Genomic DNA, 12,159 nt, shown 5'->3' with positions numbered 1-12,159 from the left:
CCGTGTTGCAGTCCTTGCATATGAGAACGTTGAATGCATCATCTGCAATGCCTTTCAATATGTGAGCTACTTTTTCGGTTTCTTCCATACCGTTGTCCGCTTTTCAGCAAAGGGCAAGCACCTCTTGTATGCAAGTCACGTAGGACTCTGATGACGTTTGTGCACGAGATGCCAACTCCTTCTTGGCCGCTGCCTTTCTACCCACAGACTTGCTGAAAGGGCGCGCATCTTTTCTTTGCACGCATCCCAGCTTCCAATTTCATCTTCGTGGTTCTCGAATTACACTTTTGCTGTTCCTTTCAAGTAGAACAGAATATTGGCTAACATAAGAGTTTCATCCCAGCGGTAATTCTTACTTGTACGTTCGTACAACGGCAACCATTCTTCGATGTCGACATCATCCGTGCCACAGAACGTGCCAAGTTCTTTTAGCTGCGAAAGGACAACAGTTGTTGTTGTAGTCGCCTCGACGGGAGCTGGTCCCTGGTTTGCCATGGTGGAAAAATCCAAGCGTCGGCCACTGCGGAGCTCCATTATATCGTGTTGTACCCAGCACCTCCACCAAATGTTATGGGGGTGAGATAATGAATGAAATAAATATATTTACAAAATATACAGGGAGAGTCAGAGGCAGCTGCAGCCAAGATGGAAGAACAGCAGCAACAACAACATGAGCACGGTCGCTTTCATCGTCTTCGTCGTCTATGATGCTTTTTCGTTGCCGATGTCGTGTAACAATATGGTGGCTTTGGGACGTTAAACCCCAAATATCTATCTATTCCACACTAAGAAAGCCCTCTGTGGGACAAACTATAGTTTAACACAATTTGGGCTTTTTTGTGGTAACTGCACTTATGCATCCTGACAAGTGTAAAGTTACAATCACAGAAGAGACATGCAAGCATTAGGCTGATATTTCAGTAACGTTGAAAGTTGGTCGAGTTGGTGATGGTTCATGTTTACTAATGAAGCACCGCACTTATGTTGTTTACTCATGAAGCATTAGGGTGATAGTTGTTTGTCCATTTTACATGTACTTTTTTTTTGTGATTGTTGCTTTGTGTAGGTCCAGGTCTGCTTTAGCACTATATACGTACATGAAAGAATAGATTTCCCAGAAAATTTCACCTGTAAAGCATAACTATCACTTTAATGCTGAAATCCTTGCTTATACTAGCCCAGACGATATACATAAGAGACTACCTAAATCCCGTAGTTGACTCAAACCCTGTCTACCTTGCTGCCGAGTAAGACAACCTGCCGCAGCACCTCACATGTATTTATTACAGAGTAAAAAAAAAGCTTGTATGTCGTTTTGAAACATCTCACTTTTTTGTATGACTTTGGGTTTTTGTATAAAATCCCTTTTAACTGCAAAGTGCCTGATTTATGTTGGCTCTCTTCACAACAAAAGCTTTATAGTTGTAGGTACTAATGAAGTGAAAGCTCTTCGCTCACAGGACATGCAGATTATGGTGGCTGACTGGTGTAGTTCTTGTCCCAACATGCACAATTTCAAGGACTAATGGGGCATCTACGGACAACTAGTTTAAAACATACAGCCATGAACATTCTAAAGCTATTGAATAATGTGAATATTTCATGGTTTACACACATGTAGCTGTCTAAAAATATTGTCTGCCCTTGAGTTTCCTTGTCCCCAAAATATATCTTACGGTATGTTTAAGTTATTATTTGAAGCTACTACTAGGGGTGTGCGAATATTAGAATTTTCAAATATTTTTTTAGTAGTGCTGTTCAATTCAATTCACACTATAATTATACTATTCAAACTTCCGGAAGGTAAAGCAGTCAACATCCTTATTTTTCACACTACCTAGGTACTATAAATTCATCTTATAAATCGCGTAGTCAGAAAAGAGAAAAGAGGATTCATGCATGTCTATTCCATTCAAGCACATAAATCACCACAGCTACGTCCAAAATAGCTTTAATGCCTCCCGGTAAACTTATAAGTCATTTTGGATGTATTTGACATACTTAGGACGTCAGAAAATTTAGGCAGTCTAAAATAAAATTTTAAAAATGAATCCATGCATTTTTATCCCACTCAAATGCACAAATCACCACAGCTATGTCCGAAATAGCTTTCATGCCTCTCAGTAGACTTATCATTTTGGTGTGTGCCCAAGGTCTCGCGAGAACATTCTATATTTGCCACAAACCCCCCCTAACTATGTAAATCTGTGTCTAATGATTAGTACCGCTCATATTAGCGAAGTTCAGAATAGATTATGGATCCCTTGCATGGAGATCTTAAAACAATGACATGAAACACAAAGACTGTGGTGGAAGAGTGGCCAACTCGTCCACCTTTAGCCGATGCATGTGAACACGTAAACGACTGCCGAATCTTCGCCGATCATTTGCTGCCTTGTGAAGTCGACTGTTCCTAGTTGTGTGCAGCAACCCGTCACTGGGCCGTTCGTTGTTGGGCCATTTGCTGTACATGACACGGTAGCGAACAGCTCAAAGCCTCAATCATTCTCTCGGAACGCTTCCCACGGTGTTTGCACACGGACTACACTCCGCGACAAAATGGGAGGGGGGTTGTGGGTCATCAACTGCCCCGCGAGTGCCTTGAAGATGCCGCTGCAAAGCAGCCACAGTTCCCCCTAAGGAAGGAACCAAGTTGGTTCCGAAACGTTGGGTTTACGCATGTTCACATGCTTTTTGGTTGGAGTTAAAATCATTTCCCAGTTTACCAACCCAACCAGACAGACATCTGTCGAATGTTTACATTCAATGTTAATACATGAATGCACCAAAAGTGAGCACATTTTCGGCGGTAAGAAAGATGTTACATGCTCACAAGATACAAGGCTAGCGACCCTAAAAGTTTTTTTAACAAAAAAACTACGATTACTGTCTGACTCGGCAAAGGTGATAAGCCAGGTGATAAATGCTATCACAGAAACAGGGATGACTTACATTCATCTCTAAAGCGTGGTTCCGTATTAGGGCCTAATGAAGCAAACATATGGATAAACTCTGCCTGCATCGAGTGGTCATGGCTGTGCTGAGGATCTTCAAGAAAAGTCTGCAGCTGCATGAATGCTTTGTCAAGCAACTATAAGAAGCAAACAAAAAGTGGGTTGGGGTGGAGGGGGGAGCAAGAATGAGTGAAAAGATAATAATTGTGAACTCTGAACAGGTATCTACAAAATCAGCACACCTACATTTTACAACATTTATTAAAGATAATAAAATACACGTATATAAAAAACCAGCAAATAATTCTCAATTTCTTCATTACCAAAAAGATAGGTTCTGCTGTGTATTTTCAAACAGTATTACAAATTTTTAATATACTACATATCTACGAATGATACAAAGACAATTCACAGGGGCCCTGTATCAATTTTACAAATAATCTTCAAACGATTTCAATACTGGAGTTCACTGCCTTATGAATCGATCGCCGCAAAAATGTTTAGAGCCGGCCGATAATAAAAAAAAGCGAAAGTGCTTTAAGAAAGCGTTTTAAGTGTTTTCTCTCTTCTATATTCTCAAAAATTATTGCGATGTCCGCCAGTGAAAGATCAACGGGATTCCACTGTGTAATTTTGGTTGTTCTAAGAACTGACAAAAAAAAAACAACTGCCATATGAATAAGTATGCAGCATGCATCACCAAACGCACAGCATTTGCGGTTGCTTTATGGTACACCGTTTGTGTTACGTGACAAGTTCTATATCGGCAAGTGCCGCAATATACATGGAATGCCCAATATTCCTCTCGGACAAACGCCAATTGGATATGGTTAGATTGAGGACCAAACATAAGCAGTAAAGCACGGCCCTGACCGTTAAAATGCGAAAAAATCTAAGAACCACACGAGGGGCCACCTATGTTGTTTTCACTTCGTTTTATTTTTATATTTTAGTATGATGGGTTTGGTCAAAACAATTAACCTCATATTTCCGCTCAACATGGTGATTGATGTAGTTGATGTGGCTATATTAACATGGACGAAAAGACCTTCATTTCGCAGTGGGGTAACCGGCATGGCACATTTAAATTTGTGCTGTGCACCGGCCTTGTGCAACTCGAACATTCACTGAATTCTACATGAAAATTAGGTGGCGAAATACTTGTAATGAATGTACAACTTCCGCAAGATGGTGGTATGGATCGTGCACACTGTGCAATATGAAAGCCAAATAATGAAAAAAAAAGGCAGTTCTATCACTTCTTGTTTAGATTAATTACCTAAAGTAGATAATTTTTTGCATGGTCAAGTACCATGTCTGACAAGTCGCGCGATGATATACAACATAGTTAATTTTCTTCTAAGAGCAAAACAAAATTAAACCATATTGTTGTTCTAGTTGTCTACGGTTTCTGTAACTGTCGATTTCACTGCTTAGCTTTGTGAACGACAGCCAAGATTTAGCAAAAGCCATACAGCTGGTAGACAAAACTATTTAAAAAAAATAAACACACAAATGACTTTTATGCCGATAATAGGCTCGAGCCCAGGCGTGCTTGGTGCCTCATCGGCAGAAGAAACTAACTGTCTTCACTATACTGGCACTGCAATACAAACAAATGCCACGACTTTAAAAAGAAAAATGAAAAAAAAAAAAAAACGAGCTGGCATGAAAATACCAGCATCACTTCTTTGTGCCAACACCTCCCTGTAACAGTTCTAGCTTTGTCCGCACCCAGGGGACAATAAATGACCAAGTAATAAGGAGTAATTAAATGTCGAGCAAAAGATAGACAACAGTTTGTGAGCAACAAACAAATGCCGTCATCACCAAGAAATCGCAACTGCGCACTCATGCATGATCGCTTGTACAGGTGACAGTAGCTGCAACAGCATATACAAACCACGAGTGCAAAAGCAAACTTAAATACTAAAGTCCAAGGAAAAAATTCATTGTATCCTGAAAGAATGCCACCACTTGCTTGCCCTACTGAAATGGGTCGAAATATTGGTACATTTTTCGAACAGAAAGAGTGCCGAAAACATATGACACCGACCACTTGCGACACGTTTATGCCGTCGCATAGTAGTATTATCATATTTGACCCCGAATGGATCAAAACCTTTCAGTACTTTTCACAAACTAATTTCCTACTTATACTGCATCCTTCAAGAAAAAAATTCAGTATGCCAGAATGAAAAAAAAAAAAGCCAGCTGCAAATGCAGCCGTACGAATACCTTCAATAAAAATGCGCAGCTTCACATGCTCCAGTGGGCTGCCAGACTAGAGATGGCACCGTTCGCTAGGCACTATGGTGACGCCCACCTTAGAAAGGTCTATAGAGAACAATGGCAGCATGTGGCATCACCCAACGGCAAGAAGCACATATGATCCTAGCACTCTTCTTGGTTTATGTCAGTTGGCGGCTATTGGCCACCAGCCACAACCTGCTGTATGATGCCATATAGCAGCTGCCGGCAGCTCCAAAGAGAATGAGGATGGGCCTCTTTATGAAGGAAGGGCCTCTTGAGAAAATAGTAACTTCGAGCTGTGCTCGTAAGCTCTATTGCCATGCAAAACTGCAAGATTTGCTCCAGATGTTCCCAGCAGTGTCTGCATTCTGTTGTATGCGTTTCTCCACTACTGCAGAAAAAGTGGCTCAGGAACCCCTTATTTGTAAGCTTGCTTCTTGCCTCCAGGGGTAATAGAGTTCTTAAGTAGCCACAAATATATGTTAAAGCTGAACAAATAACTGTAAGAGATCAGAATTACAACATACGTCTTTTTGAGTGCTCGTTGCCAAAATCGTACCGAATGGCCTCACTGTTCCTATGCGCACAGAGCTGCAATGTAAGAAACAATAAATGAGTACACATTTCATCAACATAATAAGCTAGCTGGTGAACTTACATTTCAGGGTCACTTGCAAGAGTCACAAGCGCTGGTGTCACACGACTTTTCAGCAATGAATCATCCACAGTTCCAACTAGAAGCTCGAAGAGACGGCCTGCATTGCTTCGGACAAGTGCAGTGTTATGGACCACTCCTTCCCAGAGCACCGACAACAGAACTTCATGAAAATCTTTGTTCATGCTATCAAAGAAAAAGGTGTATCATTTTCTCAGTAAATATGCCAGCTTATACAATTGCAAGCTAACATCCAAAATCCTTTTAAAAAAGGATCTGGCACATCAACACAAAATTTTGAACTTTCAAGGCTGTAATGTTATTGCATTATGTCTTTTTTAAACTGGAATTTTAGCCATAGATATCAAACCACAATATTACACTCACTAGTGCTACAGAAGGTAAGTTTTTTTGTCTTAGGTCCTTCAGTGGTTTGCATACTATCACACAACCTACAAGCATTGCTTTGTTACTAAAAATTCCCTGCTAGTGACACTCTGTTCTAAATCAGTTGGTCTTCGAATGAGGATGAAAACAATCACCAAAAGTGCTCATCGTTCCACGCGAGCATCACATCTAAAAATTACAGACGTGCTTCTTGCAGTTTTTATGCCCGTGTTAAGATGGAATCGTCACCATACGATTCCACACATTTAAAAATTGTTATAACGGTTGTGGCCTCTCTCTCTGCTTGGAGTCTGCGATGAGGAGGTTGTACCCACACAGCATGCAACTTAGTTTTAAGAGTCAGGTGAGCTGATTTGGCGCAGCTCGCTTCCCTCGATTGCTCCATTGCTCATCACAGCTATTGCCAAAAGACTTCAGTAGAAGTTTAAAACTGGAACACGGGAAGCAACGAATGCTACCAAGCCCTTATGAATTAGGCCGCAAGTTGTACCATATATCCATAAGCTCTTGCATAATCTCAGACATATATTCATAAGCTCTTGCGTCGTAATGTCAGGAAAGCCACGGGCAGACGGAATACTGCTGGTGGTTTCGCTGCTCAAGAAAATCGGGAAGGTGTGCGAACGCATTTGCAATGGCCAAAAATGAAGCTGCGAGAAAAAGAATAAGAGGCCATTCGTGAAATGCTCTACAAGGGTCATATATTCAATACCCCTTTTCTGCGGCAAGGTGTACACTGGCCTAACCAAGAAATGTGTTAGTGATTGGTTCGAGGAGTGTGACAAAAAATTAAGTAAAAGAGACTAATGTGCCTCTGATTGTGCATGGTATATTCTGTGAATGAGAGGCACTTTTTTTTTTTTTCAGATGAAAATTCTTGGCAGAAGCACAAGATAGACAGCATGTGAGGTGATAGAGGCTTTTTTTTTTTTTGCTGTTCAAAAGAATGAGAACCACTATAGCACTGTTAATGTCTTCGTTTCCCAGTGAAATTCAATTTATCTCAACGCTAGGCTGTGAGGGAAAAAAAAAAATGCCAGGTCTGCGCAGAACATGCAGTAAAGTCACAACAAAAGCTGGAATAACATCCTTTGCGGAGCTCGTTGCAGACTATTTCGGGGCCATTATTACAAGTACACATGCAAGGTATGCACTAAAGCACCCAATAGGCCACTGTTTATTATTCTGTGTATAAGCGAGGTACGTCACACCCATATGTAAGGCATTAGGCCCACTTTGTGCTGTGGCTGATGACGGTGAAGAACTATGAGCAAGTCTTTTATAATGGGTTGAAAGCATTTAATTACCTACTTACTGGCAATTCACATTGTGTGACACCTGGTAGTTATTTTACTCTTCTACAATGCAATATCAGTGATAGAAGCAAAATTTTGATTTTTGGAGTATTTCTGGAGCAAGAAAAATGATACTTTGTAGCAGCCTTGATTGTTTTTGGTGCAGAAAAAATGCTAGCTTGGAGCAGTTATTGGGTTTTTTGGAGCCGAGAGCAAAATATTTAAAATGATGCCTAGAGTTTAATGCATCATTTAAGCCTCTTAATATTTATTATTAAACACTGCCGCCAGCACGTAGTGGGTTGACAGCAAGAGCGGCTCAAAATCTGGAGGAAAAAAGAAGATCGCGTTCTTCTTTGCTCGAGAGCCAGCCACGACTGACGCATCGTCCTAGTGCTAGCTACCTGGTGGTTTAATAAATCCCCCAGTACTTGTGACTCATCGTGACAAACTGGTGGAGGTGCTGGGTAGTCTCACGGATGCTGCAGACCCCCCCAGGAAGCCGCAATACGAGTCCAGTGCCAGTCAATACTCCCGTGCATCGGACCAGCCGCCGAATCAGAGGATTGCCTCTGGAAGCCGACAATACTGCTCCCACCACGTCGACAAACATGACCAGCGCTTCGGTGCAAACCTCGGCAACCGGCACGGGAAGCACGACGTCGAACCGCTACACGTTGGAAAGCCCACGCGCACCGGCGACGTTCCATGGCTCGGAGCACGAGGACGTTGAGGACTGGTTGGCGGATTTCGAGCGCGTAGCCACCTTGAATCAGTGGGACGACGCGGCGAAACTGGGTCGTGTCTACTTTTATCTCGAAGACGGGGCACGTACGTGGTATCGAAACCGAGAGGAACAGCTGACGACGTGGCCCGAATTCTCTCGTAGACTTCTGCAGACGTATGCCAGTGCTGATCGCCAAGAACGAGCTGAACGAGCTATTCTCGCCCGCGTCCAGCTGCCAAACGAAACTGTTACCACGTTCGTCGAAGACATGACGCGCCTCTTCCGACGGGCCGATTCAAGAATGACGGAGGACAAGAAGTTGCGTCACTTGATGCGCGGTGTCAAGGACCAGCTTTTTGCCGGCCTCGTGCGAAGTCCTCCGAAGACGGTCGCGGAGTTCTTGTCCGAGGCCGTGACAATGGAAAAAATGCTGCAGCAGCGATCCAACCAATACGACAGGCAAGTCAGTGGCATGTCTACTGCCGACATTTTCACCGCCACTAGAACCAACAACGACTGTCTACGTGAACTCATCTGTGACATAGTACGTGAAGAGTTACAAAAGGCTGGTGTAACACCTCATCCTACAGTCAACTCTATTGCAACTGTGATCAAGGATGAGCTGCACCAGGCCCTCCGGGACACCTTGCCTCATGATACAGCTGTGCCAACTCCTGCTGAATACCGCCGTGAGACAACCTACGCGGAAGCCTTAAAACGCCCTGCTGCAACGCCGCCACTAAACCATCCTGTTCCTGCTGTTTCACTACAGTCAGCGCAGCACATACCGTACTACGAAGGCACGTACACGCCACCACCGTTGGCCTTTGTCCCTGGTGCTTCTGTCGCCCATCGTTCAGTGCAACCAGTTCAGTACATCGACGATCGGCGCACGTCTCCTCGAAAGTCTGATGTTTGGCGCACACCTGATCGCCGGCCTCTGTGCTTTCACTGCGGAGAAGCCGATCACTTGTACCGCCAGTGCCCATATCGCCGTCTTGGGCTTCGCGGCTTCTCTGCGTACTCACCGCCACCCCGTTATGGGCAGAGACCGCGCGACATCGAAAACTACCTCTCCCAGCAGCATGCACCACCATCTGCCGGGCGCCAGTCGCGCTCGCCATCACCGAGGCGATTTTCATCAACGCCCCAGCGGTATTCTACCACACGGTCTCCCAGCCCCCGCCGGGAAAACTAGCCAAAGCGACCTCTGGGGGCGGGGTCGCTGAACGTCGAAGCGCTGAAGACCTCCTAATGACGCAGAACTGTACAGAAACCGGTCCGACATCACATACTGCTGCAAAGAATGGCCGACTTTCACTCGACATAGCAGTGACAATTGATGGTTGTGCAGTTAATGCGTTAGTGGACACCGGCGCAGACTATTCCATACTGAGCGGGAAACTGACAACGCAGCTGAAGAGAGTCATCACGCCGTGGCATAACTCGCAGATTCGGACAGCTGGTGGCCACGTCGTTACTCCACTGGGTGCCTGCACAACTAGAGTACAGATTCAAGGGTACACATTCGTAGCAAGCTGCCTTGTTCTACGCGAATGTTCACGTGACGTCATTCTGGGAGTTGACTTTCTACAAGAAAATGGAGCTATCATTGATCTACAAGAGCGCCGCGTCACGTTCTCAGCCCAGCGAGCAATCAACGTGCAGGATGGTGGAAGGCGTGTCGACGTACTCCGTATTTCTGAACAGAGTGTGACGCTTCCTCCACGAACAAGTGTTCTAGTCGACGTAACATGCTGTGGTTTGGGCGATGGCGATGTGGTGGCTGAGACAAATTTAGAACACCTCCTGCAGCAAGGCATTTGTGTAGCTAGAAGTGTAATACACCTTCGTGACGGTCGATCTGAATTGCTCGTAACCAACTTTAGCAACGAGCATCGACATCTTTTCCGTGGCACTTCGATAGCGTTTGCCCACGAAGTAGCAAACGTCACCAACTGTTTCACGTCGGAAATAGTGGATACTGCCGACACGTCAATGAGTAATATTGACATCAATCCTGATCTGTCCACCGTTAACCAGACTGCACTACGAGCGCTCTTGTTCGAGTTCAGGTCTTGCTTCGCAACTTGCTCAAAGATCCGCCAGACGTCCATCACTCAACACAGGATCATCACGTACGAGGACGCACGTCCGATACACCAGAACCCCTACCGCGTGTCGGCCAAAGAACGTGAAGCAATACGTACGCAAGTCACCGAGATGCTTGACGATGGCGTTATTGAACCATCTAACAGCCCGTGGTCATCTCCAGTCGTACTTGTGAAAAAGAAGGACGGGTCGCTACGCTTCTGCGTCGACTACCGAAAGCTTAACAACGTGACGAAAAAGGATGTGTATCCGCTGCCACGTATCGACGATTCGCTGGATAGACTTCGTCGTGCCCATTATTTCACTTCTCTCGATCTCAAAAGCGGGTATTGGCAAATCGAAGTAGATCAGCGAGACCGTGAGAAAACAGCCTTTGTGACTCCAGACGGCCTATACCAATTTCGAGTGCTCCCTTTTGGCTTGTGTTCAGCACCGGCAACTTTCCAGTGAATGATGGACACTGTCCTCACAGGGCTCAAGTGGCAGACTTGTCTTGTCTACCTTGATGATGTGGTGGTCTTCTCTACCACGTTTGAGCAGCACCTTCACCGCCTGCGTAGCGTGCTGGAGGCTATCCGATCGGCGGACCTCACACTAAAGCCACAAAAGTGCCACTTCTGCTATAAAGAACTAAAATTTCTTGGACATGTAGTTAGCGCCGAAGGAATCCGTCCCGATCCGGACAAGCTTGCCGCTGTTGCCGAATTACCAGCTCCTGTCGATAAGAAAGCCGTCCGGCGCTTCCTTGGTTTGTGCGCCTACTATCGCCGATTCATTCATGGCTTTTCACAGATAGCAGAACCTCTGACTCGTCTTACAAGGGACGGCACGCCGTTTGTCTGGGAAAACGAGCAACAAGCAGCTTTTGATGAGCTGCGACAGCGCATGCAATCAGCGCCCGTTCTCGCTCATTTCGACGATGATGCTGACACGGAGGTCCATACCGACGCTAGTAACATTGGGCTCGGTGCAGTGCTCGTTCAGCGTCAAGAGGACATCGAAAGAGTGATAGCCTACGCCAGCCGCTCTCTATCCCGTGCCGAGGCGAATTATTCCACTACGGAGAAAGTGTGCCTCGCAGTCGTGTGGGCAATCACCAAGTTCCGCCCGTACCTTTATGGTCGTCCCTTCAAGATAGGGACAAACCATCACGCGCTCTGTTGGTTGGCAAGCCTGCGTGACCCTTCAGGTCGGCTAGCACGGTGGAGTTTGCGGCTGCAGGAATTTGATGTCACCATCGTCCATAAGTCCGGCCGTAAGCATGAAGACGCTGACACACTGTCACGCGCACCCCTTCATGTCGTCAGTCAGGAAGCAGAGGAAGACGAAGACTTTCTGGGCGCCGTTAGTGCATCAGACTTGAGCAAACGACAGCGAGATGATGCAGAGATTCGTCCAATCATTGATCATTTAGAGGGCCAGGGCGCAATCATACCTCATCATTTATCCCGCTCGTTGACGTCGTTCTGCCTACGAGACGGTGTGCTGTACAAGAAGAACGCTCGTTCGAACAATCGTGCTTACCTCCTGGTGGTTCCTCGAGACATGCGAGACGACGTCCTCTTCGCTTGCCATGACGAACCCACATCCGGTCATCTGGGCTACTCAAGGACACTTGCCAGAGTGAGCGAGAGGTACTATTGGCCAGGACTTTCAGCAAGCGTAAAGAAGTACGTAAAGAGCTGTCGGGAATGTCAGCGCCGAAAGCAACCATCTGTTAAGCCAGCTGGTTTGCTTCAGCCCATTGAAGCACCC

At 45.3% G+C, this 12,159-nt stretch overlaps 1 protein-coding gene across 2 annotated transcripts in view; it reads right to left on the bottom strand.

Annotated features, from left to right (window-relative positions):
* LOC119177271 (RAB11-binding protein RELCH homolog) overlaps positions 1-12,159 on the bottom strand; it is a 185,681-nt gene that overhangs the window by 34,073 nt on the left and 139,449 nt on the right. Inside the window, exons 18-20 of one of the 2 annotated variants that reach the window (XM_037428716.2) lie at positions 5,866-6,048; positions 5,735-5,798; positions 2,953-3,091 (exon numbers count right to left, since the gene is read on the bottom strand). In XM_037428716.2, the coding sequence (XP_037284613.1) occupies positions 2,953-3,091; positions 5,735-5,798; positions 5,866-6,048 (386 nt within the window). The remainder of the gene's footprint in view (positions 1-2,952; positions 3,092-5,734; positions 5,799-5,865; positions 6,049-12,159) is intronic. The other variant, XR_012889289.1, reaches the window with a different exon arrangement.

The sequence above is a fragment of the Rhipicephalus microplus genome, unplaced genomic scaffold, assembly GCF_043290135.1.
Source record: "Rhipicephalus microplus isolate Deutch F79 unplaced genomic scaffold, USDA_Rmic scaffold_48, whole genome shotgun sequence".
NCBI classification, from domain to species: domain Eukaryota; kingdom Metazoa; phylum Arthropoda; class Arachnida; order Ixodida; family Ixodidae; genus Rhipicephalus; species Rhipicephalus microplus.
Note: the sequence above shows the minus strand (reverse complement) of the source record. Positions and strands in the feature narration are given on the sequence as shown.